The 27,976-nt window shown below is 53.1% G+C and overlaps 1 protein-coding gene and 1 long non-coding RNA gene across 2 annotated transcripts in view; one reads left to right on the top strand and one right to left on the bottom strand.

The window, feature by feature from the left end:
• Positions 1 to 11,852: 11,852 nt before the first annotated feature.
• Positions 11,853 to 27,976, bottom strand: part of LOC142828096 (uncharacterized) — a 40,886-nt gene continuing 24,762 nt past the window's right edge. Inside the window, exon 3 of the long non-coding RNA XR_012903082.2 lies at positions 11,853 to 12,216. This is a non-coding gene — a long non-coding RNA (uncharacterized LOC142828096). The remainder of the gene's footprint in view (positions 12,217 to 27,976) is intronic.
• Positions 20,666 to 26,053, top strand: VSX1 (visual system homeobox 1). The gene is made up of 5 exons (XM_075923179.2): positions 20,666 to 21,159; positions 21,645 to 21,720; positions 21,934 to 22,057; positions 23,594 to 23,774; positions 24,464 to 26,053. The coding sequence occupies exons 1-5, from the start codon at positions 20,766 to 20,768 to the stop codon at positions 24,730 to 24,732; spliced, it is 1,044 nt and encodes a 347-aa protein (XP_075779294.2). The 5' UTR covers positions 20,666 to 20,765; the 3' UTR covers positions 24,733 to 26,053.

Below are 27,976 nucleotides of genomic sequence, written 5' to 3'. Positions count from 1 at the left end.
GTAGCAGCAGCATCTTGGTGCTAATAATGTAAGGTCCCATTGCAGGTCTTCTAGCTTCTTTTCCACACCGACACCATTCAGCTCTGCTCATTGTCAGCAAGCAAAATGGTGAAGTTTGGCTGGCGCTTATCCTGCAAAACCTGCCGCCAAAGCAAAGACTTGAGCTCGATGGGAACTTGCAACCTTCTTTAATGCTAAATAGATGAGTTACCATGTAGGAAACAGTGAACAGTCTGCAGATATAATTGAAGCCCTTTGTCTGGCTATGCTCCTCTGGACAAATTTAAAATCACCGGTCCCACCACTAGATACTGCAAATGAAGAAACGGAGGAAGCATTAAAGAACTGAATGAATCGGGATTGACCTCAATGCAGGATGGTTGGCTGAACATGAGAAATGCCCGAATAATGGCTACCTGACATCCACAGAAGGAAACACACACACACGTGCAATGCTATTCTTTCTGCAGGCGAAAAGAAGGCTGCAGACGATCACGTTCAGAGATTAAGGAAGGGATCCAGGAATGCAGAGAAACAGGAACACTGCAGGCTCTGTCATTTGCTCAGACTGTGACAATGCTATGGAAAACATGGGAGGACTTCTGAGGTTCAGTTGTCCTACGTGGACAGACAGTTTGGGTGAGCAACCCGCTGCTTAACCCTCCCCTCGCCCCCAGAGCTCACGGTGCAAGTCCTAACAGTCTCCTGCAGCCGCCATTAGCACCAGGGATGGGTGACTGAAAGACGAGGGTTGATACCTTGGCTGCCCCATGCCACTCAATGGGACACTCAAGGAGATTGTTTCTCTACAATTGCATCCAAGGCCATAAGCGGATTTTGCACAGCGGAGGAGGGGTGCGCTGATCAAACCACAGCTCATGTACTTTGCAGATTGTAGCGAGAGGCACTGGCTTTTCAGAAGCAATTGAAAGTGGGTTTGGAAGATTACTTGTTGATGACACTACTGGCTAAATGGCTTGATCAAATTAACCACTGAGAACTGGAACCACACAAGGACAAAATGAAGAAGTGGTCAGAGGAGTTACAGAGCCTGTTACTGAGCTGACATAACGAATTACTAGGAGATGCTAAAAACCTGATTTCTTGCTGAAGGGCTTGTTTCCAATACACTATCATACTAACTACTGGAAATCCCAACACGTTACTTGCAACACCATAGAGTGTGCGCAGTTGAAGATAAAGTTGCAAGAATGATGTGTATTTAACCCTAGAAATACAGTCTAGTTGGGTGGTCCAAGACATTTTGACATTCCCCCCCCCCCCCCCCCCGATTTCTCCATTTTTTGAACATCTACAATTCTGGTTGGAATGAGTTGGATTTTGAAAATGAGAAAATCTGGGAATTTTGGATTTTTAAAAAAGAAAATCAACATTTTTCCATTAAGTGATATCTCTTTGTTCCAACCACTTCTACTTCCAGCGGATATCTAAGTTGTTCTGCTCCCCCAACATGTTACATCATCAGGTGTTAGAGGACTCTGACATAAGTGGCTGCTCCTCAGAATAGATTCCTTTCCAAATCTCAGCTGATGCTGCAAAGACACACGTGTGTAGCTTGACGCATTTGGAGCAGTGTGCTTGGTCTCTTGTGACCACTCGTGGTTAGGCACGTGCATACATCTATGTGCAAGTTTGGGGTGTTAGTCAGTAACATATACAATGATCAATACACATCCAAGAGCATGTGTCTGTTAGGGTATGTCTACACTACAGCACTAATTCGAACTAACTTAATTCGAATTAGTTAATTCGAACTAAGCTAATTCGAACTAGTGCATCTAGACTTAAAAACTAGTTCGAATTAGCATTTTGCTAATTCGAACTAGCATGTCCACACTGAGTGGACCCTGAACCGAGGTTAAGTATGGCCGGAAGCATTGCCGGCAGGGCATCAGATTAGGACTTAGAGCGTGGAGCTGCTGTCTCAGGCTAGCCGAGGGCTGTGCTTAAAGGGACCCGACCCCCACCCCGGACAGACAGTTCTCAGGGTTCCCTGCTCGCTTGTCTAACTCAATGAGGGACAGCAAAGCAGTCCTGGCTTGGAGTGCCCTAAATGCCCACACTCGGCACATCACAGCACTCGGCCATCAGCCCGGCTGCACTTGCCGCAGGCTGCCATCTGGGGGGGGGGGTCAATCGGGAGGCTGCAGGAGAGTTTCCACCCTGAGGAGCCTGCAGAGTGCTCCCCATTGGGGGCTTGTACCCCATTCCTCCCTCACCTCCTTCCACTTACCCCTCCCTAGACCCCCTTCTTGATGTACAAAATAAAGGACACGTGTGTTCAAAAATGGAAACTCTCTTTATTGAACAAAACTCAATAGGTGGGAGAGGGGAAGAGAGAGGGTGAGAGAGGGGAGGGGGAAACCTGGGAGGAGGGAGCTGGAAGGGGGAAGCCAGGGGAAGAAGGAGGAGGGGAAGTATCAAACTATGGTACGCCATATCTTCAGTACTGTGTACGGATGTGATCTCCTCACCCCAAAAAAGATATTTTGGCCTTGGAAAAGGTTCAGAAAAGGGCAACTAAAATGATCAGGGGTTTGGAACAGATCCCATATGAAAAGAGGCTAAAGAGACTGGGACTTTTCAGCTTAGAAAAGAGGAGACTGAGAGGGGATATGATAGAGGTCTATAAAAGCATGAGTGGTGTGGAAAGGGAGCATAAAGAAAAGTTATTCATTAGTTCCCATAATAGAAGGACTAGAGGACACCAAATGAAATGAATGGGTAGCAGGCTTCAAACTAATAACAGAAAGTTGTTCTTCACAAAGCAAATAATCAACCTGTGGAACTCCTTGCTGCAGGAGCCTGTGAAGGCTAGAGCTATAACAGAGTTTAAAGAGAAGTTAGATAAATTCATGGAGGTTGGGTCCATGGAATGGTATTAGCCAGGGGGTAGAAATGGTGTCCCTGGCCTCTGTTTGTGGAAGGCTGGAGATGGATGGCATGAGACAAATGGCTTGGTCATTGTCTTCGGTCCATCCCCTCCAGGGTACCTAGTGTTGGCCGCTGTTGGCAGACAGGCTACTGGGCTAGATGGACCTTTGGTCTGACCCAGTACGGCCATTCTTATGTTCTTATGTTCTAAGCTCAGGGCTCAGAGTCGGGGGTCTCACTGGACCACCCTGATTTTCATGCAAACCTGCTCCTGGGTGGCCAGGCTGGCAGCTATCCTGCCCTAGACGGCCACTTTCCTGTCCTTGTGCTGACGTCGTGGATGAGGTCCACGATCTCCACACTAGACCAGGCGGGTGCCCACCTCTTGCGGCCCTGGGCAGGCTCCTGGGAGCCGCCAGCCTGGTCCCGGGAAGAGGCGGAGGGCTGGGTGGCAGCGGGTGGCTGGTTCGTGCCGTGCCAGGTGCAGGGTCTGCTGGCTGGGTGCTGGCAGGCTTGCACCTGGCACGGGCACCGTAGCCAGACCGTGCCCCTTTAAGGGCTTTGGGGCCGGGAGGGGAGCATACGAGTTTCCCTGGTGGTGCCCAGAGTGGCCACCAGGGAAAGCTGGGGAGGGCTAGCCTCCCACTAGTTCGAATTCAGTGGCTACACAGCCCTTAATTCGAACTACTTCATTCAAATTAGGCGTTAGTCCTCGTAGAATGAGGTTTACCTAGTTCGAATTAAGCGCTCTCTAGTTCGAATTAAGTTCGAACTAGCAGTTTGCCTGTGTAGCGCCTATTAAAGTTAATTTGAACTAACGTCTGTTAGTTCGAATTAACTTTGTAGTGTAGACAGACCCTGACAGAACAAACATCGGGGGGCCAAGTAAAGGGTGGGTGAGCAGGATAAATCAGTCAGGCTGGGAGTGAATTGTGAGGGACGATACAGCAATAAGGCACAGGCTGGGTTTGCTGTATTTATCTGTAAGGGTGGGCAATCAATGGCCCATGGGCCAGACATGGTTTCCCGGGGTTGGCCCCAGTGGGCTGCCAGATGCTTTAGTGACTGAGCGTCTGCAGCCATGGCCACCTGCAGCTCCCATTGGCTCTGGGCTGCTGTTCTTGGACAATGGGAGCTGCAGGAAGCAGCACCAGCCAGGCCACTGCTTCCTGTTGTGCTTAAAAGAAGCACCTGGGATCTTTTTCAGGGGGATAAGGCAACACGCCACATTGTGACGTAGTGGGGGTACTTGCTGGGCTGTGGTGACCTCTGCTGTCTGGAGCAAGACCCAGCAGGGAAAACCTCACTATGCAAAGGTGATGCCAAACCGGTTGAACCAGATACCCCCCATGGAGAGGAACAAAGGAAGGTGGAATGCTGCCCTGGCTGGGGGGCAGGGCTGGAAGAGGGTGAGTTTAGTTGCTGTCTGGGAGCATGGAGGAGACAGCCTAGGGAAAGGGGCTGGAGTTTAGGGGCCCAGTCTCCCCCATCTCAAGGGGGCCTGAGGCATCCTAGCCCAGCTCTGTGACCAGATTCCATCTGTGCTGTGCTGTATCCTGGAGAGGCAATAAACTTCCTCTATTCCACCGGCTGGTGCAGTCTGTTTGTGCCATTTCGGGGTGCAGGAGACGGGGGACCCCCAACGCGCCGTCACACACATTTATTGAGCATCCATAGATCAATCAATACTTGTCATATGCATATGACACATTGCACTCATGCACTCACTCACACACACAAGCACACTCCGTCTTGTTGTTACCAAAAGTTGCTCCCGCTCACTGCACTGGCCAGGTGAGTTAGATGGGGGAGGGGTGGAGCTGGGCTTCTGCCGATCCGGATCGATGTTCCCATGTTGACAAGACGAAAACCCGGGGTCCCTCTGCAAGATGCCTCCTATTTATCCCTCTCATGCAGCCGATTAGTCATCACCTCACCTTTCTTAATGCTGCTTCAAAGAGAGAGCTTCCAAGGGCAGGCACTTGCTGCTGGACTCCCAAGGCATCTGTGTGTCCAGTCTTCTTAATGAGCTCACTTTACAGGTATTGTCTTAGATCTGGCTCCCAGACCTTCTCCACCCTTGCAACTGCTGCTGGAGGTGCTCCCCTTTCATTCTCCATTCACACCTCATTCATTTCAACAGGACAATCAAGGAAAGGGGAGAGCTCAAAAGACATTCCTCTCCTACAAGATCTACACGTCTTAATACAAAGTTATAGGAGAAATGTTCCAGAGATTCTATAAGAACACTTCAAGATGTATCTAAAAGGATAAGATCTTAATACAAAGTTATATGAGAGTGATAATATTACAAGTATCAGAGGGGTGGCCGTGTTAGTCTGGATCTGCAAAAGTGGTGAGGAGTCCTGTGGCACCTTATAGACTAACCAAAGTGATAATATTACAGGGACTTATCCACATTCCCCCAGCTCCAGTGGCTGGGAAAAGTGAGCCACCCTCAGAAGGAGCTGCAAGTGGCCACGCCTGCAGACACTTAGGTAACTAAAGTGTCTGGTGGCATTGCCAGGGGCTAACCCTGGCAAACTGCATCTGGTCCATGGGCTGCTTATCGTCCAGCCCTGATCTTCCAGGTCAAAAGGGTGGAATAGCCCCTCCCCCTACATTATTTTATCTGCTAATTAGGCCTAATGTCTGACGCAATAATTTTGGTTCATTAATTTACAGACCCATGTTTTCTTGTTTGTCAAGCATGATCTTAATACAGCCCTTGAGTTGTATCCATTGGCCTGTATGTTCAGACGAGTTCAGTCTTTTCGGTAACCGGGTTTGGTTCTTTAAAGGATTTGAAACTACAGAGAGAGGAATACTTCTTTTTAGGGTTAAACAAAGATTATTTATTATTTCTATTTACTTTATAATCAATTTTCTATTTAAATCAATTCATTATTTTTGATTCTTTTAAGACAATATAATATACAAAGAAAAAAGTAGAAAAACAGTACAGTTAAAAATAACAAGAAATAATAACTTATCTTACTGATATACCATCCTGAGTTACCTTTAAGAAATTTATGGAGTTAACAGTTATATAATACTCACGTTAAGAAAGATAGAAGCATTGCTTAGATTCAGGAGATATTCTTTTCTTTATGTTTTTCTTTTCTTTAGATTTTTCGTTACAACTTACGACTGGTATTCGTTCCTCTTTCGGAGCTTATTTGTTCCCCTTTCGGAGCTTATGTACGGCAGCGAGATTCAGCGCCGGGGAGGGAGCTTTGGTTGATCAGACCTGGCTTTTCGGATTCGCAACCTGTCTGCTCGTGGTCTGTTTCAGCTCACTTTATATACTTTGTTTCAGTATTTTGGTACTCCTCTACTCGCCTGACAATTGCTGACGTTAGATTTTTGTTGTCTCATTCTGCCTTTACAAAAAACTTTCGTCTGCTCCATTTAGAGTAATCAGCACTTTGTTGTTTACTGCTGTCTGAGTTACTTACTTCCTTAAAAGCGGGGTTATTGTTGGTCAACTAATCAAATTTTGTTTTTATTTTTATCTCCTGTATCTGAGAGTGCTACTTTTTCTTTCTACTTACAATTAAACTGGTGCTCATTTGACATATTCTGGGTAGGCTTCAATACCTTCCTTTCACAAGTCTGTCTCCTTTTAGTACCTTTTCCTAGCAACCTTTGTCATGGGAGGCCAGTGTGTCAGAAATGAACTTTCACGCACTTTTCACAGTTGAGCTTGTAGTCCAGCGGCTGCTTCCCCGGGGAGCTGTAAATCTGCAGGGCGTGGGATGGAGCTCAGAACATTTTAGGGAGTTTAGGAGCTACCCAACCAGCCCCTCCAGGTGTGTCCTGCCAGCTCCTCGCCTCTCTTCTGACCCCTGCTTCTGGCAGTGCCTTCCACTCCTCCCTGGGTCAGTGTCAGCCAATCTCCCCTCTGTACAGTGTAAGCAAGCGCCTTCCAGGGATGACCCTGAAACTTACAGTCCCACGCGGGGTGCTGTGGAGATTGTGAACTCCACTGCCATAGCCTCAGAGCTTCTCAGACCACCCCTTCTCCAAGGCTTGCTCTAGACACTGTCAGCTGTGAAGGGCAGAGCTCAGAATCTCCCCAGCCTCCATGAGACTCACAGTGTCTGCAAGGAAAGGGATGTGAGTCAGCTGAGCCAGGTTATCACACTTGCCCGAGGCGGACAGTGAGACTGTGGCAGAGATGAGGCCAGAATCCAGGAGCCCTTGTCCCCTGTCTGACACACAGCAAAGCCATTTGTCAGTCACATTCACAAAAGGAAACGTTTCAAAGCCGCCCTTCCATGGAGGCATTTAGTCCTTTGAGACAGTCAAACAGCACGTGTTCTCGCACCGGTATCACCTGGCATTTAGCATACAAGATCTCTCGGGGTGGATTGGAGCTAGCAGAGCCTGTTTGCTTATGGGTCTATTTCAGTTTCTAGCAGGGTTTGCTTTTTCACTTCCAGTGTAGTCTTGTAGGGTCCCCCCTCTGGAAACCCAAGGCCAGATGGTGTGTTACACAGATATCAAGCGGAGAGACTAATTAGAGGAGAGAGTCCGGAGAGGTCTCAGGATACGCTGCCTGCTGCCGATTAGAGACGGATGAACTGGTTTGGAGATGTAACGAACTCGGCCATGCCGAGCCAGACTCCCGTTTCTAGCTGTGACTAAGGCGAGCTCGGCAAGCCCCATCTCCAACAGCGAGGCTGAAATCTGGCTGGGGCTCTCAACAGGATCTACGCTGTCTGTAGGGCCAGCTGCTTGAGGGGTAATGCCTTGTGGGGCACCTTTCCCTAGGCAGGCTCGGAAGCAGGCAGCAGATGCGGAGAGGTGCAATAGGCAGCCAGAGCCCACTGGAGAAAGGGCTGGATCAGAGACTGTAGCCAGACAGACCCCCCCCCCCATATCCTCCATCTTATTTGCCTCTCTGAGGTTCCTGAAGCATACAGGGCAGAGAAGGAGCAATAAAATCAGCATAGTCTATGCTGGCTCATCTGATCCTGAGAAGCTGAAAACATAGATATGAGGAGAGAGCGATTAAGGCAATAAGCTGGCCTCGAGGCTGCGAGAAGTACCTGGCTGGCACCCATGTTGATACGAACACAGTCCCTGGGAGAGGAATTTCCCACTGAGAAAAGAATGCCCAGTACTTCCAATTTAGTTATCTCTCTTACAAGTGTAAATTAAGTTCACAACTCCCTTGTAAGAACTGGTCTCACAAAAGGCAGACCAGCACTATTTGGCATCACAGATAAGAAAGAGAAATACATGACCCCATGGGTATAAAGATGGGTCCAGCACACACTCACTTTGAGTGTCAATCTACCCTCTACCTGCTGGTCGGGTTATGTGTTTGACCCTCCGAGGTTCTATGGGGACGCCCACCTCGTATTTTCGTCTTTCCTAGGAATTGAGGGACCGGCCCTGGCCTGACACGCTGGAATTGAGAGGCACAGAAGGGGGTAAAAATTGTACCTGGATGTGGTCCTCTGTCTTAAGTGTACACATAGAAAGATTAAGCTGTTACTTGGTACCATTATTTCTATTTCTCTATCTTTATCTTCTTTGTAACCATTTTTAAGATCTATACAGTATTTGCTAGCAGTTAAGAAAGAGAGCAATAGCCATTGTAACCATATGATTTATAAGCTTCCTTAATAAACCTGTAACTGTTTAAGTTTTAACTTGACTCCTTCAGGTGCTGTAACAGAACCAAGCACAATTTAAAAGAACTTCAGCTGGTCTTAAGGGACAGATATAGGGAGAGCTTGGGCGTTTGGATTTGTGTCACTCCCAGGTGGCAGATCAGTTGGGGCACTTCTCAGCCTCCCCCAGGCTGCCCGCTGCGAAGGAATCACGGATTCTAGCAGCTAAAATCTGAAGTGTAATAAGCTCTCCCTGTAAACTTATTGGGGCACCCGTCAACCTCCTCCAGGTTGCCCACTGCAAGGGACCACGGTCTCAGCAGCTGAAGTCTCGGGTGTATAGTATACACACACACACCACTCACTGCCCTGACCGTCGGTTGGCAGAATTGGGGTGCTCGTCAACCTCCTCCAGGTTGCCCGCTGCAAGGGACCCCGGTCTCAGCAGTTGAAGTCTCGGGTGTATAGCACACACACACACCACTCACTGCCCTGACCGTCGGCTGACAGAGACCCAGCCTACCAGTGGAACATCCTCCACATGCAGGAAGTCAGAGGGATGCAGTGTGGGGCGGCTCCAGTGATGAGGCCATGGAAGTAGCTGGAGAGAGGAGATTGGGTGGGTGGGGTTGGGAGTGGGAAACCTGAAGGGGAGAGAGGGGAGAAGGCACCAGAAAAGAGACCCCACAGAATCCTAGAACTGGAAGGGCTCTCGAGAGACATCGAGTCCAGTCCCCTGCTCTCACGGCAGGACCCAGCACCGTCTACACCACCCTGACAGGTGTCTGTCCAACCTGTTCCTAAAAGCAGGTTAGATGAGCAGGTAAGCATCTTTGCTTCAGGGTTTATGCAGAGAGAAAATCCAAGCCCCCAAAGTTCTCCATCCCTTCTGACACAGCTTAGATGTTGCTCATTTATTTCAGGGTGATTTTTTGGGGGTGGACCATGTGATTGCAAAGCACAACACTGTGCTGACTTTGTTGAACGTCGTTGGCTTGACACTTCTGATATGCATGCAGCACATGCCCAGTGTATATCAGGCAGGGCAGTGGACTGCGCAGACATGGAATCCAAAAGCACATCATGTCACACCAAACTGGGGAAGGCCTTAGCTCTTCCCAGCCTGCTGCCGTGTGACATGGGGTGCTGGTGTGAGTGAAGCAAAGAATGGTCACAGCCGGTGCTTCCGAAAGCTGAAAACACGGTGACTCGGCAGCACCAGGAACAAGCACGCCCCAAAACGCGCTTTGGTACACAAAGAAAACGTAAAATTGCCTCAGTCTGTGACTCTGGTACTAGGAAAAGAACCGCACGTCCCAATGCAGCCCGGCTCTGGCTGGACCCAGTATCCTCTGGGCTTCATTCCTGAGCTCACCAGCATGTGGGGTTCTGGAATTGATGCAGGGTCTCTGATGGACAGCTGCCTGGCCAGCCTTGTCACTAAACTGTTGTTTTCACAGGGGTGATTAATGACTGTGGAGAGACACACACACTGTCAAGCAGCTCTCTTGTCCCACAATGTACTTCCTGCAGTAATTCTGCTGCACAAAGTCCGGTGAACCTGTGCCCTGGGTTTGTGACCCAGAAACAGCGAGGATATTCCACAGGTTCTGTTCAACTCAGCACCTAATGACTGGGTGGGTCTCACAACCACACACCATGAATATTGGCCTGCAGTTTATAACCACTCCACGGGCTTCCTTTTGGGCCTTTCTAGTGACTCCTTCCTGTAGCTGTACCAGCCAGTGAGTGCAATGGCAGAGATAGTCACACATGCAGCAACTATTGCATTTTGAGTAAGTAAACACGAATACTTTCACAAGAATCCAGCTGTAAGCATTCGGCGCATGCGCTCAGGGACCATAACACGCCATGTAAGCTTCTATCACCAAGTGAGATGAATTTCAGGTGTGAACTGCTTCTGAGCATTCTACAAAGACCTCGCCAGTGAAGACATTGGCAAACAATTGTGAATAACCAATATATTTGATCACAGACAGAAAAAGACATGACACTCTTTGAGCAAATTACTCATTATAAGTTATTTACCCGGCTCTGGGTGATACTTGTTTTCACTGTACTTGAGGTATCTTGTGTTATGGCAATAGGCAGCACAGATGTTACCTGTAACCATCTCAGGCTTCCCACAGCCCAGCTGTTGCCTTTCCAGGACGTGTCCCTCTCCCTGCTGACTGGGGTATTCCAAGCTGCCCCGCACACCCGCTTGCTTCCTTTTCACTCTGGCTGCCCACAGAGGGATGTTGCTGTATCTTTTTGGTGGGCACCTGTGTGATCATTCAGAGTCAGTGGGCAGCAGCCATGAACTCTCTTGTTTTGTCTGTCAGGGACAGAGCCTGACTGGGAGGAAGGCGCTGAAGTGAGCCCAGCAAATGTGGTTCCCTGCAGACAGCAGCTCCCAAGTGCAAACACCTGTGCCCCAGCACTGACTTACAGTGCCGCTGTGCACGGGCACTGTCAGGGCCACCGCTCCTTCCAAGTCAGCTACCCCCTCGGCAGAGTGAAAAGCCAGGGGCGGCCTATGAACCTAGGCCGACTCAGTGGTCAGCTAGGGTGCCGCCGGCCCGGGCGCCCAATGATTATGTCACGGCCATTCACAGCTGTGCAGGCGGGGGTGCCGATCGCGCCTTCCACCTGGGGCGCCAGCTGCCACAGCCAGCCTCGGGCCACTCCTGTGAAAAGCATTACCGAGTGTGACGTAGTGTGGGTACCTTGCTGGTTGCTATGCTGGGCAGTGGGTTGGGAGTGACCTCCACTGGCTGCTGTCTGCAGCACGGCCCAGCAGGGCAGGGGATGAGTCATTATGCAAGGGGGCTAAGAACCTGTCTGACCAGTTATCTCCCAGGGAGCAGAACAATGGGAAGAAGGGGAGTGGAGCCCTGGCTGGGGGCAGGGCTGGAAGTGAGTGAGTTAGGTTTCTGGCTGGTATCATGGAGGAAGCAGCCTAGGCAACGGGCTGGGATTTAGGGGCCCAGGCTCCCCCATCTCAAGGGGGGCTGAGGCATCCTAGGCCTGCCCTGTAACCTGATTCCATCTGTGCTGTGCTGTATCCTGGAGAAGCAATAAACTCCCTCTGTTCTACTGGCTGGTGGAGTCTGTCCGTGCCATTACGGGGGTGCAGGAGACGGGAAAACCCCAACGCGCCATTACAATGACCTCCTGAGGTCTCTGCCAGCTCTATGGTTCTATGATTCTGTGGTTAACACACTACAGAGCTAATTTCCACTGCCTTTGACACTCAAGTTTTCATATGAAAAGCCATGAATGGGACATATCCAGCCTACTTAATTAGCTTCATTAACATGGGTCCTACAATTGACAGCTTTTGCTGTTATATCTACCTTGGATTCTGTTATTTCCACTCCAATTCACCTGATGAGGGGGGTTTTACCCACAAAAGCTCATGATCCTGTATATTTTTGTTAGTCTCTAAAGTACCACAGGGTTCTTCGCTGTTTTTAAAGTTACAGACTATCACGAATACACCTCTGAGACTAGTTCAGTAAAGTTTACCTTAGTCCATACAGTGTGTCCAAGATCTTACAGGACGTCATCAGTGTGTCACGGTGCCATCTCATGGTCCAGGGAGATCTGGTCAAGACATAGGACCCAGGAAACTCCAGCTCTGCCGCTAACCTGGGATGTGAACTTGGGAAAGTCACTTCCCATCTGCCTTCTCCTGTTGGAGGCAAAGGAGGAGCAAGGAAAGAGTTAAAATGGACGTTGTTCCCTTTCTCACCTGTTAACCATGTTATTTGGCTCCATAAACTGTTCGAGTGTTGTCTGTTAAGCCCCAGCCCTTCCCTGAGTGAGTGCAGAAGAGTGTCTGAGGTGGACACGAGAGGCGGGAAAACTCCTAGGTAAACAGCAGGAGTAAACAACAGTGCAGGCGGCCCCCGCAGGGAGTGCACATGCCCCGAGAGGCCCAGGAGCTGCAGTGCGGATCCCTAAAGGAGAGAGGGACGCAGCCACAGGGGGTTGACCATCAAGTGGAGCCTCCCGGAGAACGCCCTCTGCTCAGATTGCCTGGCCAGCGGACCAGCTCAGGATCAACACGGGAAGATCGGATACCATGAACTGCCTTCTGCTCGCCTCATCATCCTGCCTGGGACTGTAGTGCGGTTGAGTGTAGGAATGAGACCCCCTCCCTCCCCAGTTTGAACTGAATAAACAAACTCCTATGAGGTGGTCCCCTCTCCTTCGCCGTCAAAGCAGTTGCAATGCACGTCCCCTTGCAACATCTCCTACCAGCTCATTTTGTTTAGGCCACTGCACAGCCCTCCAGTCACTACAAGTGGAGGCCGCCTCAGCCCAAGGACCTCCAGCTGAGGTCTTCTGAGTCATCCATTTCTGAGTTGTTATATTAAAACAGTAACACGAGCAGGTGTAAGGAAAACCTAAGGGCCTGAACCAAAGTCCAATTAAGTCAATGAGGAAATTCCTACAGACTGCAATGGACGTTGACTCACGCTCTGACAGAGTCTAAGGGGTTTTAAGATTATTCCGTTCTCAAGTTATACATCCACCATCTGTTCCATTCGGGCCAGGACAGTCCCTTGTTAAGCCCTTTTGTTGGCATAGTAGGATTTTGCCCCTTGCTGACGTGATCACTTTGCAAAAGCCAACAGGACAAACGCCCACTTCTGTCACAAAGTGGGCTGTGGTGTGGAGAGCAGTGCCTGGGTACGAGCAGCAATGCTTACGTCTGCTGTGAGCAGGGAGGAGCGCTTGGGCTAGCCCTGTGGTCACCCTTCCAGTGTGTACAACAGCTAGCCTAAAAGCTTTAAAGCGCCAGGGAAAAGAAACGTCAGTGTGTTGAAATCAATGAGACTCCTTCCACTGACTGAAATGTACGTTGGATCGGACCCATTTGTGGGCCAGCGAAGATGATCTCTTGCTCTTACAAATGGCAAAGGGGCGCCAGGATTCAGGACTGGCTGCCCTGGGGTCCAGTCCTGCTCCAGAGGAGATGGAAAAGTGCAATCCCATGCTTAGAACGTTGTATTTTAGGAATCTGCGCTGAAAGGGGAGATGTCCCTTGCGCCTTCCTAGGGTGGTGTTGTAATAAATTTGGCAGCTATTGTGTGTGGCTGGGAACTTCCCAGCCATATCTTTCCTGGCTGTATTTTCCTTTTTCTTCCCCTTCTTTTTTGCTTTAATGAGAGTTTCTCTAATTGACTTGATGATTTCTGTTTAATTAGCACATTTGGAGGAGTGATCAAAAATAATAAAATAAGGTAATTGGACAAGCACACTGCAATGGAAGAATAGCTCTGTTGCGGAGGTAATTGAAGCGGACAGGTTTTCAGCTACTTTGCGGCTGTTCACAGTTGGAGATCCACAGCCCAGTTCTGCCTTGTGCCCCAGACCTTCCAAGCACTCCCACAGACACAGCTCTGACAGTCTTTGCAATTAGCTCTAATGAGCTGGAAGCTAGCACAAATGATAACTGAGCTTGCAGCTAGCTAGTTTTCCCACTAACTATATTGCAAGAGCTTCATGGCCTGATCCAAAGCCCACAAAATTACCTGGAGTGTGCACAGGCTTTAGAGAGCTTGGGATCCAGCCCCCTGTAACTGTTGGTTGCAGGAGGAAGGAGATGCAGGCTGTTTTTAAAAGACAGGGGAGAATGGAATCTCTTCTGGCAATCTGGGACGTCATGTTTGTAACGTAGTGGCTAACACTGACTCTGGGATGGGAAAGGTACTGCTGAATTTGAATCTTGCTCCTCCATAATAAGGATGTTAAAATGCAATTATCTGGCTAATCGTATAGTCAATACAATTTGTATTGATTATACGATTAGTCGATAAGTGCCGCTGTGCAGAGCCGTAGTGGGGTAGCTGCAAGAGCTAACTCCAGCCGAAAATGAGCAGTCCTAGCTCATGGTGGCTCTGAAGCCACCCACGCTGCAGCTCTGCTGCGCTTTTACTACATTTAAAATGCAGAGGTGCAGCTATCAGCGCTAGCCAGGACTGCTCGGTCCTAGCTCGCGCTGAGTCCAGCAGCCCCTGTTTGCGACGGACAGCCCTGTCGAATAGGCACTAACATCCCTATCCATAAGCCTGGAGCCCAGATGCTGTAAGACTAGCCGAGTAGCTCTGCATTGGGTTCTAGCAAAATAGCCAAGTGACAGAAACACAAGATTAAATTTAGGGATATGGGACGTGAGGCTGGGAGCTACAGCACTAAAAGCACAAGCTTCTCCTGGCTGCAGCCACACGGCTGTGCCTGAGAACACCCGCCAGGTCAGGCCCTGCAGTGGGGGGATGTCTAAACTGAGATGCCAGATGTGCACCTACCTTAGTGGAGGTTCATGTGGGTCTGGGCTGCATTTCTCTTGTTTATGAGAAGGTCATGTGAAATAATCTCAGAACTCTTCCTAAAGTCACGATGTAGCACATCTAGCACAGCCCCCCAGCCACAAGGCTTATTAGTCCATCGAAGAAGGATCTTAGGTTGATTTGACATAATTTTGTCCATGTTGATTGTTACTTATTACCTTCTTTTCTTTTGTGTGCTGACAAATTGATTGATTTGCTCCATTATTTTTCCAGGTACTGGAGTTAAGATGATTGATCTATAATTCCCTAGATTGTCCTTAGACCCTTTTTCACAGATAGGCACTATATTTGCCTTTTCCAGTCCTTTGGTATCTCTCTCATCCTCCGCGAGTTCTCAAAGATAATCCCAAATGGCTCAGAGATCTCTTTAGCCAGTTCCTTAAATATTCTAGGAGGTATTTCCTCAGATCCTGCTGAATTGTCTAGGTAATTGTTAACATGTTCTTTTTCTCTTCAAGCTTCAAATCCTACATCATTTGCACTGATGTTCCCTAGCTTAGTCGTCTGATCACTGCTAACCTCTGTGTACAATTGAAACGAAAAAGGCATTTAAAAGTTCAGCCATTGCTGTGTTTTCCTGCAAAAACTTTTGCACAAACTTACCTTTATGTACAGAGAGCAATGTTATTGACTTACAGTGCTGGACCACATTGTCACACTGTTGGATTTCATCCAGATCCCCCTGTGATTACAAAGAATTGTTAGCAACAGCTGCAGGGTGAGAGAGGCACCGATTTCTTATTTTTCGGCTTCTTACTAAACAAATAGCATTGGTTGGGTCCTTTGTTTTCTTTTAGGTGTGGTGTCTGGATGTTCATTTGTTTGTCCTGTTTTTCACTAGGAATTAATTAGGAGATCTACTCAGGACTGCTGTGACAGCTGTCTTGTTACTCCACTTCTCAGCAGTTTGATTAATCTGTGACACTCCAGATGTAAAAGTCCTGTGTATCAACACATGTTTGCTTTTAAAGTCCATTTAAATCATGACTGCTCTTCTGTTTTTAATCAGACGTCTTAAGAAAAAACTCTAGTATCAGGAATTAGCAGGGCTGTCTAGTGGGCATGCTGAATAGGAGGGGGAATAACTGGCTGATGCAGAATTAGGACTCCCACTAGATTGTTATCGAGACCAATTTAATGTGTTTACAGCTCCCATTGATTATGAGACAGATGTGTCTTTGCATCATGGGAATGGACGTTAAGTGGAAGCAGCATACAAGGCTTGCAAAGCAATGTGTGGAGTGAAGCCTGTTTGCCATGCACTTAGTATCACCTGTTTCATCTTCTGTAATAGCTGAAATTAAATAGCCCCCCATCGACTGTGGTGGGAGCAGAGCTGGGCCAATGCATCTGACTTCTGAAAACTCCACCCTGGCTCTTCTGTGTCGTCTTGTCTCTCTGGCCTCCAGAACCAGTTGTCTGCCATGAGGAACAGAGCTCGCAACGGTGGCACAGGGCATTCAGGGAGGGAGTTTTGCCGTCATAAAGAGATGGGAGCTGAGCTTCCCCTTTGCTGTTTGGGGCTAGTTCGTGGTGCTGTGCATGGCATGGCTGGTCAGTTCCAAGCTGTGATCTCAGCATGGCATGCCACAGCAGCATAACAACCAGGACACGACCTGCTGCTTGGTAGCACAGGAGGAAGAATTTTATCACACAACTAGAGGACACAGGCTTGTTAATGGTCTCTCTGCTGCTCTCAGCCCTGCATGCTTTACACGCTCGCGTGCCCCCGGCACACACCTGGCTGGCCACAGCCTTTTACTTAACCAGAAGCTACAGGCCGCAGCCTGGGCTGAATCACCGCAGTAGAACGCTGCTTCACTAGTGAAACTTGCCCTGGGGTCAGCTTACCCCTTGGCAGGGGAGTGTGGCTCGGGACAGGTCCCGTGGATGACCCTGGATTCTCCCTCAGTTCTCTGGCAGTGTCACAGAGTAGAGCAGCGGGGTGGGGAGAGGTGAGGCAAGAGGCAATTCTGCCAAATTGAATAAAATGAAAAATCATAGAACAGGTTCTCCTCCGCTGCTGAAATCCCCCTCCCGTCAAGAGAAGTAGTGGGCCTGCCCGCCCTGCTGACCGCTCGCCAGCAGTCCCCTTGGCCAGTCACGCAGGCAGCACCTCCGTTACCAGGAGTGTCTCCAGTACCCTCGCCACGTACCCTCGCCGCGTACCGACAGGCTGGCCGTGGTGGCGAGAGGCCCTAGATCAGAGTTTCTTACACTTTTTAAAACCAAGGAACACCAACCAATCATTGTTTATGAGGAACACCAAGGGGTGAGCTCAGTGGCTCTCACGGGGTGCTGGGCGGTTTGGGGATCACGCCCCAGGGAGCACCAAAATGGCACCGGAGACAGAGCCTGGCAGCCCTCCAGGCAGAGGCAGCTCTTTGGGGGGCTGCTGTGGGCATTGCCCCTGGCTGTGGGACGCACGGTGGGTTTGTGCTGCCCAGGGCAGGAGGAGCTGGGCTGTTGCAGGCCAGGGAATGCAGCTTGGGGTGTGGCTGCCCTGGCCTGAAGTAAGGATGTTAAGGACCAGTCCAGCTGACTCGTCGATCCCCCCCTTGCTGCCTCTATCAGATAGAGGTAGCAAAAGGGGGGGGGAGGAGGTACTTCAAAGCGGCAGCACCGCCAGCGTCCGGGATCAGCAGGGGACTCTGAGTCCCGCGCTGACCCCCGGCTCCAGGCAGGTGCTGCCACTGTGAAATGCACAAGAACCCCTGTTGGGGGCCCTTGTACAGTTCAAAGCTGGCCTGAGTCAGCGGGACTTCCCCCCGGCCTGCGCTGCGTGCGGAGTTCTGCATGCCTCCTTGGGAATGTACAAGTGCCCAGCGGGGCCCAGCGGGGTGGGGCGGGGGCTCCTGTACATCTCAGAGGAGGAACATGGAAGTGCCTGCGGACTAGCTGAGTGGCCATGGAAATTCCATCCACTACTCGACTAGTCAATTCACTGCTAGTTAACATCTTTAGCCCCAAGTGGTTCCACCCTGAGCAGGGTTTGCAGTTGGTTCAGTGGCTCGCAGCCCCACTGCCCCCATGCACTGTGCTCCAGTGGCCCTGGACTGGCTCTCCTGGGGCTGGGCTGGGTGTCCCGCTGCCCTGCAGACTAGGGATGGAAGCGACTAGTGGACTGCCCCATAAGTCTATGCTTATCGGGTAGTCAAGTCACTACTCAGCTAGTTGCTTCCCCCCTTTCTGTCTCTATCAGGAGCAGGAGCTGGCGCTGGGGGGAGCCAATTTAAAAGCTGGTTCCCTCGTCTCCACGGCGGGGCAGGAAAGAGGCGCAGTGGGGGACTGGGCTGAGCCGGGAATCAGCTGATTCTTGGCTTGCCCAGGTCCCAGATGCTGCACCTCTGCTTTTCAATGGAGTAAGAGCCAGGGTCTCTTACTCCATTGGAAAGGCGGAGCGCAGTGGCGTTAGGCCCCGGCAGCAGCTCTGCACTGATGGAGCAGTGGCTGGAAGTGCCATCACGTACTCCACTGGCGGACTGAACACCATTCAACATCCCTACTGCAGACCCCACGCAGGGGCGGGGCGGTGGCCCAGCAGTAGGAATGAGGGGCCCAATGCACGGTCCCCAACTGGAGGGCAGCCGGTGAGCCCAGAGGCTCCGGGTGGTGCATCCCGCCGGAGAATCACAACGTCCTTTGCCAAGGCAGCGCGGAAACGGCCGGGCCGTCCAGAGCTCAGGGAGCTGGACCCCGCTGGGCGCTCCTCTGGTGGGCGCAGATCTCAGGCTGGCCCTGCGCTGCGGGCCAAGCCACTGCCAGGGGTGCCCCGGGCGGCCCGCGCCGCGAGGGGAGGGGATCGCTGTGGCTGCCAGGCAGGTAGGAGCAGGCGGGGGTGGCCAAGGGCTCTGGAACCGGGCGCCCAGTGATGCCTGGGCCTGCCCCGGGTCCCGGGCCCGTAGACAGCAGCGGCCGAGGGCGGGGGCAGCCTTGGGAGGGGCGTGCAAGAAAAGTAGAGCGAGGAGCGATGTTTGATGTTCTGCTCTTTAAGGGATTAATAATCTTTTGGCGTCGGGGAATCGCCTGGAAATCTTCCCTGGAAAATAATGAGCAGAGAAACATTTACTGATTAGTTTAATCCCGGATCATCCCCCTGATGAGCACATATCAAGAGATCCTTTAACTGATTTATTGGCAAACGGCTCAGTCCAGACCCCAGATTGCTGCGCTGCCGCAAGGGCGCAGAGCGCACGGTGGGCGCGCAGAGGGCGGGAGGCAGGTGTGCGCAGCGCGGCCTGTGCGATCGGCTAGGGGCAGATTTAAGGCTTCGTCGTCCCCAGCCGCCCGTAAACTGCCGCGTTAAGCGGAGCCTGGGGTGGCGTCCAGCGCTAGGGGCCGTGCCCCACTGGCTGCGGGCTGGCCCGGCAGCAGGGAAAGTCTCCGAGTCCAAGCGAGCTGGGAAAGTGACTGGCGGGGGCGAGCCCCGGGGTAGGCCCTAGCGCTGAACCGCGGCTGGGTCCGCAGCCAGCAGCGCCACGAGTGCGCTGGGGTCCTCGGGCAAGTCACCGCTAAGGGCTCCTGCCGCCGCCCTCCTGCGTCTGGCCAGCCTGTTAGAGACGCGCCCGGGGCCGCTGCACCGGAGTTTTCAACCCAAGAAGCGGAGCCGCACAGGCTGCAAGAGGCCGCAGGAGGCCTGCGAGCTCCGCGCCCTGCCCAAAGCAGGACCGACCCCTCTTTGCCTGCCTGAGCCGGCAAAGCAGTTCATGAAACGAGCGTCGCTCCGGCTGGGGGCAAGCAGCCTCCCCGGGAGGAAACGCTTCCTTCCCTCGCGTCAAACCGGAGTCACTCCTGTTTCAGCCGGACGCCCGCCTCCCTTTCGGCCGAGAAGCTCTCCTGGGCGCCAGGCGCAAGGCCGGCGAGGCCGAGCAATTCCAATCCCGCTTCCCCCGAACGAAAGTTATTGTTTGGCTAATCCCGGCCGGGAACAGCTTGCGGAGGCAGATTTGGGTCTTTCCTTAATAACGCGAGTTAATGCGCAGCCCCGTGTAATTATCTTTAGCAGGAGCCCCGTGGTTAATCTGCAGGGCTGGCGGCAAAGGACCAAATCCAAGCGCGAGCTCTGCTTTGGCGCGCCCGCGGGCAGCTCTTTGGAAACCCCGCCAGGGGTGCCAGGGGCCCGAGCCCCCTTTCGGAGCGCGGCTCCGGGCAGACACTGGCTTCGGGCGAGGCGGGGAACGCTGCTCGGAACCGGGAGCCGCGGCCGGGCCAGTGCAGCTGGCGGGAGCCGGCTCAGGCAGGGCTTTCCAAAGCCCAGCCAAAGAGGTTTCTTCTGGCCCGGGGCTAGCCGCCCGCTGCCAGGGAACCGCTCTTCCACTGCCTCGCCCCGGGCGGGTCGCTGCCCCCAGCTGCACCTCGCCCTAGAAACCCCAGCCCGCGGCCCATCCACTGCCCGGCTCCGCGGCCAGGGACCGGACTGAACTGTGGCTGCGCTAAACTGAGCCCCGCGCCCAGGCCAGAGTCCCGCCGGCTTGGCGCTTTGGCTGGGCTGAGGCACCCGGGCCCGAGCGAGCTCCGCACAGCCGCTGCCTGCCAGGCAGCCCGTAGGTGTGGGACTGACAGACGGGCTGCAGCCAGAGCAGCCTCGGGGAGGCACAACATCCCCGGCCAGTGCTCGGCGCGCCCAGGGCGCACGGGCTGGGGTGCGCTGCGCGGAGCAGCGCCCGGGACAGTGGCTGGACGCCGCAACGTGCTCCCTGGAGAAGCGGCGAGGCGGGGTACAGGGGTGGGCTGGGGTCCTCGGGCAATTAATCCCCTGGGATTGGGAGCGGTCCCGCCCCCGCCCCCTCCGCGACCCCCCTGCCCGGAGCTGATTGGAGCCGGGCCGCGGGATAAAAGGCTCCGGGCGGCTCTGCCCCCGGCCATCCTGGGGCGCGGAGACAGCATGACGGGCCGGGAGGAGCCCGCCGAGGGCCGAGCCAAGGGCAAAGCCCTGGTGCCCAGCGCCGCCAGCGAGAAGGCGGCCCGGCTGGGCACCCCGGCCCTGCGCTCCAAGGGCTTCGCCATCACCGACCTGCTGGGGCTGGAGGCAGAGCTGCAGCCGCCGGCAGCCCCCGTGGCCGGCGCGGGATGCGAGGGCGCCGGGCCCGGACGTGGCGGGGTGGCTCTCAGTGGCGGCTCCCTGCCTCTGGGCTTGGGTTTCCTGTGCGGCTTCGGGGCGCCGCCCCCCGCCGGAACCCCCTGCCTGCTGCCGGCGCACGTCCCCTTCCTGCAGCCCCGGGCCGAGCTACCCCGGCACCCCGGGCCGCCCGCCGGCGGGCGCCAGGAGAACGTCTCGGGTAAGGACCCTGCGCTGGCCCACAGCCCCAGGGGCGCGCCCTGCCCCGGGCTCCCTCCCTCCCCCCAGCCGCGCCCTGCCCCGTCTCGCCCCCCCCAGCCGCGCCCTGCCCCGTCTCGCCCCCCCCAGCCGCGCCCTGCCCCGTCTCGCCCCCCCCAGCCGCGCCCTGCCCCGTCTCGCCCCCCCTCAGCCGTGCTCTGCCCTGGGCTCCGCCCCCCAAGCCGCACCTTGTTCCCCCCCGCCGCGCCCTGACCTGGCCCCCCCCCCCAGCCGCGCCCGGTCCTTGTCCGCGCCCCGGGGCACCCCCAGAGCCTCTCCCGCCCCGGCGCTGTTTCCCTCGCGGAGCCTGGCCGAGGGCTCCCCGCCCGCGCTGTCCGCCCAGCCGGTGCTGAACCGCCCGCCGGGAGAGGCTGCGCCCGGGCCCTTCCTCGGGGCTGCGCTGCCCGGGCCCCTGGCGCTCACCGGCCTTTCCCTCCTCTGGCGCAGACGAGGGCAGCCTGTCGGGGGACAAGGAGCCGAAGACGCCGAGCGCTCAGCCCAAGCGGAAGAAGCGCCGGCACAGGTACCGCGCCGGGGCAGCGGGAGGCCGGGGAGCCCCGGAGCGTGGCCTGCCCGCTGGCCGCACTGCAGCCCCGGCTGCGCCGGGTGGCCCAGGTGCGGGTGAAGTAGCGCTCCTCGGCTAGCCCGAGCGCTCCTAGAACTAGCCGGGCTGGAGCTGCAGGCGGCTGCCGGGGAGGCGGGGCTGGCAGCGACAGTGACGGGCTCTCTCCCCCAGGACAGTGTTTACTGCTCACCAGCTGGAGGAGCTGGAAAAGGCTTTCAACGAAGCCCACTACCCGGACGTGTACGCCAGGGAAATGCTGGCCATGAAGACGGAGCTGCCCGAGGACAGGATCCAGGTACTGCTGCCCCGCACAGCCCCGATGGCCAGGCCCGGCACAGCGCTGGGCAGGAAGGAGCCTGCTGCTCCCTGGCTGGCCCTGTGGGCCGGCTGCTCGCCTCTCCCTCCCGTGAAGCCCAGGCCAGGTCTCGGCAGGAGTGACCAGGCCAAAGCTTGCTGCCTGTCCTCTGTGGCCCAGCCATCCAACTGGCCACAGCTGGGCCCTGCGCCCTTCTGCACACAGGGGCTGTGTCTAGACTGGCCAGTTTTTCTGGAAAATCAGCCGCTTTTCCGGAAAAACTTGCCAGCTGTCTACACTGGCTGCTTGAATTTCTGCAAAAGCACTGACTTCCTACTGTCTGAAATCAGTGCTTCTTGCGGAAATACTATGCTGCTCCCGTTCAGGCAAAAGTCCTTTTGCGCAAAAGGGCCAGTGTAGACAGCTCAGATTTGTTTTGCGCAAAAAAGCCCCGATGGTGAAAATGGCGATCGGGGCTTTTTTGCGGAAAAGCGCATCTAGATTGGCACGGACGCTTTTCTGCAAAAAGTGCTTTTGAGGAAAAGTGTCCTGCCAATCTAGACGCTCTGTTCCGAAAATGCTTTTAACGGAAAACTTTTCAGTTGAAAGCATTTCCGGAGAATCATGCCAGTCTAGACGTAGCCAGGGATTTTGCCACTGACTTGCCTAAGAGCAGGAGAGTGGGGCAGGGCCAGGCAGTTCTAAGAGCCCCTTACAAGGAGCTCCCTTTGGGGCATCAGACATAAGGTTTTGGGGAGCAGGGCCCACTTCCCAAGAGCCCTTGTTTACGCACAATGACTGGGGGAGGGGCATTCCCGGAAACGTGAAAGGTTCCCAGTGCACCCAGCACAGAGGAGATGGCCATGCAGGCGGCTGCCCTTACTTCCTGTTCACTGCCCCCTCTGGGCACACATCTGAGCCCAGATCCCCACCCCGGCCTAGCACTACAGAGCCTGATCAGTCATGGAGTGCGTGTTCTCTTTCTGTGTCTCTCTCAACACCTCCCCCTGCATCACACTCCCTTCGACACATCCCCCGGGCACCCCCTCTCTGGACACCGCCCTAATCTCTCTCTCTCTCACTCACACACACACACACACACACACACACACACACACACACACACACACACACCCTGGACACTCCCTCTCTGGACACCGCCCTAATCTCTCTCTCTCTCACTCACACACACACACACACACACACACACACACACACACACACACACACACACACCCTGGACACCCCCTCTCTGGACACCGCCCTAATCTCTCTCTCTCTCACTCACACACACACACACACACACACACACACACATACACACACACCCTGGACACCCCCTCTCTGGACACTGCCCTAATCTCTCTCTCTCTCTCTCTCTCTCTCTCTCTCTCTCACACACACACACACACACACACACACACACACACACACACACACACACACACACACACACACACACACACACACACACACACACACACACACACACACACCCTGGGCACATGCCTGCACTTGCCCCCCCTCCCTCCCCAGGTCTGGTTTCAGAACCGAAGAGCCAAGTGGAGGAAGCGTGAGAAGTGTTGGGGCAGGAGCAGCGTCATGGCAGAGTACGGGCTCTACGGGGCCATGGTGAGGCACTCCATCCCTCTGCCTGAGTCAATCATCAACTCGGCCAAGAGCGGCCTGGTGGGCTCCTGCGCTCCATGGCTGCTTGGTAAGACAGCACACAGCCCCGGGCGGGTCCGGCCTGCTGGGGGACCAGGGCCACTCCCTTTGGTACACATGCCGGTCTTTTCCTGGTGGGGGCGGGGTAAAGGCAATCACACACTCTTCCCTGGCAGTTTTCAGTGGGTGTGGAAGTGCTTTGAAAAGGATGCGCTACAGAGCTGTTTTGGGGGGTGGCCCGTCTGTTGCTGCGCAGTAACAATGGACGGTGCTTAGTGTGCGCTAGGATTTCAGCCCTGAGTCGGGGAAACACCCCTGCACAGATCTGATTGAAAGAAGTGCACATTAGAGTGCAGCACTGGCGTGAGTGCATTCGGAACGGGGGTTTAATCCGGTACGTTCTTGTAGCGTTTTAGAGCGGCAGGGAGGGAACAGAGCCCTAGCTTACCACATACTTACATGCAAATACTATAGACCGCAGGCCCAGAGAGCTCACAATCTACAATGAAACAGCAGGCGAGTGAGGGATCCAGCCCACTGAGGTCAGATGGATACTTTTTGCTGTCTTCGCTGGGCTTTGGATCTGTCCAAGGGAAAGGCTGGACAAACGAGGGGAGAAGAGGAGGAAAGGTCACAGCTGAGCCAGGTGTGACTGAATTAGCAGGCACAGCGCTCTCAGATGTCCCAAGCGGGTTTCAGCAGCACATTATCTATGCGCACTCTTCTTCACTTTTGAAGGGATGCATAAGAAATCCATGGATGTGACAAGGAAGCCTGAGAGCGAGGAGAAGATGCCGGACAGCTGGAGATTGGAAGGTCCTGAGGAGGAATTACAAGTGAGGCCAGCAGAGCACCAGAGAAGCGCTGGTGACAAACTCAGCTCTCTGGACAACTCCGAGGATACCGCGATGGATCTCTCTAGCACAGCAAAGCAAGGGAACAGGAGTGCTTTGAGACAGTGTCTCAAAGGAGACCCCCAGACAGATGGGAAGAACAATGACTACTAAACTCAGGGAGCAAGGGCAGTGCGGGGCGCTAGGAAAACGAGACCCTGGAGCACTTTGGAAAGACAGGGCTATTTATGAGGTATTTTTCAAACAATTAACACAGCATTGTACATGAATCTGAGACCTGTTAAAACCGGATCTAGCCACGATCCCTTCCCCAGCCCTAACGTTACAGCTGTTAGCATGTAACAAACAGAGCTGAGGGGAAGGTTTGGTAATGTTGATGTGAAAATGTGACTGATTCTTGGGCCGCTCTAGTGATACATCGGGAGAACCTCCCTTTCATTCTGTAAGACAAGCAGCTGAAAGACACTTCTGCCAGCTAGCCAGGTGCATGAGCAAGCGTGGAGTTATTTCCTCTGGAACCTGACTGGGCAGGACATAACAGAACCCTTCTTTCAGAAGTTACATTCCAGCGTTTACTATGTGGAACTGGGCAAGCACCAAAGTGGCAATTCTGTGTTTAAAATATGCAACTGTTTGGCCTCGAGAAGAAGTGAAAGCTTTTCTTAAAGACTGGGGATTGGTTTTTCAGCTCTTGTAAGTTGACATCGTGCCATTGATTTCAGGAGAGCCAGGCCAGCTTGCCCCACTTGGAGCTGTGTATCAGTCAATACAGCCTTATAAGCCAATTACACGGTGTATCTGACTTAGACCTTGTCTCTGTGGCTACGTCTAGACTGGAATGATTTTCTGCAAATGCTTTTAACGGAAAAGTTTTCCATTAAAAGCATTTGCAGAAAAGAGCGTCTAGATTGGCACGGACGCTTTTCCGCAAAAGCACTCTTTGCAGAAAAGCGTCCATGCCAATCTAGACAAGCTTTTGCGCAAAACAAATCTGAGCTGTCTACACTGGCCCTTTTGCACAAAAGGACTTTTGCCCGAATGGGAGCAGCATAGTATTTCCGCAAGAAGCACTGATTTCTTACATGAGATCGTCAGTGTTCTTGCGGAAATTCAAGCGGCCAGTGTAGACAGCTGGCAAGTTTTTCCGCAAAAAACTTGCCAATCTAGACACAGCCTGTATGTGTGTGTGAGGGGGTGAAGTGTGTGTGGGGGGATATTTTATGCAATAATTTTGTATGCTTTTGAATGTTCTTTGATATACTATGCATAAGAGAACTCACACCTTTGTGAAAATCAAGCCATAGTACCCCTAAGAAATGTTTATGCTATTTTGTGAATTGACATAGGAAACTATTTTGTAATGCTTAAATGTCCATAAAACAGTGTTAAATGTCCGATCTGTTTAAAAGCACTTTAGTTATTTGGATTTTCTGAATGTTGCTCTTCCTGTTTTGTCCTTTATTTATTACTAGACGATTTACCCAGACTTGCTTGGATCCTTAACTCAATCAATTTTTGTTTTTTTTTAATAAAATGAAAATGTCCATGCTCCATTGAAATCATTGCTCTGGGGAGGGGCTGGGAGGAGGGGTTCAGCCTGCAGGCTGCCCTGGGGAGAGAGGACAGCCCCAGCCCTCTCTCCCTGCAGCAGCTTGGGGCCAGGTGAGAAGCACCTCTCCATGGCTGCTGCAGCTCCAGCAGGCACAGCTGAGGGAGGGGTGCATGTCCCTGGGCTGGGGTTGGTCCAGGTTTGTCTGCCCCCTGCGCTGCCCAGCCAGAGCAAGGGATGTGGCAAACTGAGCACTTTCCCCTTGCTCCCTAATGAAGGGCAACAGCCAGCAATGTTCCTGTGGGGGGCGGGAGGGGAGCTTTGCCCTCCCTAAAAGGTGCCTGGGGGTTGGGAGGCTCAGGGCTGGGACAGTCCTGCATGGGGGGATGGAGGGGCATGTCCCTAACCAGCCCCTTTCACCTGCCTGGAGTCTGTCTCTTTCCTGTATGGATTTGGGAGCGGCAATCCCATTCCAGGCACATCCCATTTTCCTGCCACAACCAAACCCTGTCCTTGCTTTGTTATGAAGCTGGGTACTGAATTTGGCGGTCCTATCTCTTACCATTTGGGTGGCGTTCTAGCACAGACAAACTCTCTCAAATATATAGTAGATGCATTATTAAATACAAGTTTTGCGTATCTTTGCCTTTCCATCTGTATTTTCCATAGCAGCTCTGCTTGGACGTGTCTCCAGAAAGTGCCATGGCTCTGATGCTGCAAAGAATAATGTATACACGTCTGGGTTTGTGAGCAGTTTTACTGAAATCCATGGAACTATTCCAGAGCAGAAAGTTAAACACATGCTGTGACATAGTGAGGGTATCTTGCTGGTTGCTATGCTGGGCAGTGGGTTGGGAGTGACCTCCACTGGCTGCTGGCTGCAGCACGGCCCAGCAGGGCAGGGAATGAGTCATTATGCAAGGGGGCTTTGAACCTGTCTGACCAGTTATCTCCCAGGGAGCGGAACAATGGGAAGAAGGGGAGTGGAGCCCTGGCTGGGGGCAGGGCTGGAAGGGAGTTAGTTTCTGGCTGGTATCATGGAGGAAGCAGCCTAGGCAACAGGCTGGGATTTAGGGGCCCAGTCTCTCCCATCTCAAGGGGGGCTGAGGCATCCTAGGCCTGCCCTGGAACCAGCTTACATTTGTGCTGTGCTGTATCCTGGAGAAGCAATAAACTCCCTCCATTCTACTGGCTGGTGGAGTCTGTTCGTGCCATTACGGGGGTGCAGGAGACGGGAAAACCCCAACGTGCCGTCACACACGCATAGGCCTTTGAGAGTTGGAGCCTACACAGGCTTGGCAGGGTGGCTCCTGCATGATTAATGTAAGTCATTTTGAAGGTGAATATCATTGGAGATGGGGCTTTCAGAAGTGCCTTAGTGAGAGGCGCCCAGGGTGGGCCTACCATGAGGCGAACTGAGGGGGGTGGGGGTGCCACTAGGACCCAGAGTGTAGAAAATTGTGTCTGCTGCTGGTGTATGTGTATTCTCTCTGCTCTAGATGCACAGAGATGGTGGAGTGCTGTGCTGGAGGAAGGTGGGCACAAGAGACATCACAGGCAGGGGAGGGGATGGGGGCGTCATTTGAGCTCCACGCTTCAGGTGCCAAAATGTTGTGGGCTGGCCCTGGAGGCGCTCAACTCTCATTGAAAGTCACGGGGAGGGAAGGGCCTACTTCGTAATGGGCAGGTATTCCGATATCCTGCCATTCATTATTTTCTACAGGAAACTGCATTGAACTTGCAGGGGATTTGGTGAGCAGATCAATGGCACATAGAGGGCCAATAACTTGCTGTGGTGTTGATATACTGGCCTGTTCCTCATTTAGGGCTGCTCCCATTCCTGCTGTT

Source organism: Pelodiscus sinensis, chromosome 3 (genome assembly GCF_052426305.1).
Source record: "Pelodiscus sinensis isolate ZL-2025 chromosome 3, ASM5242630v1, whole genome shotgun sequence".
Taxonomy (NCBI): domain Eukaryota; kingdom Metazoa; phylum Chordata; order Testudines; family Trionychidae; genus Pelodiscus; species Pelodiscus sinensis.
The sequence above is the reverse complement of the archived record's forward strand: the minus strand, read 5'-3'. Positions and strand labels throughout refer to the sequence as shown.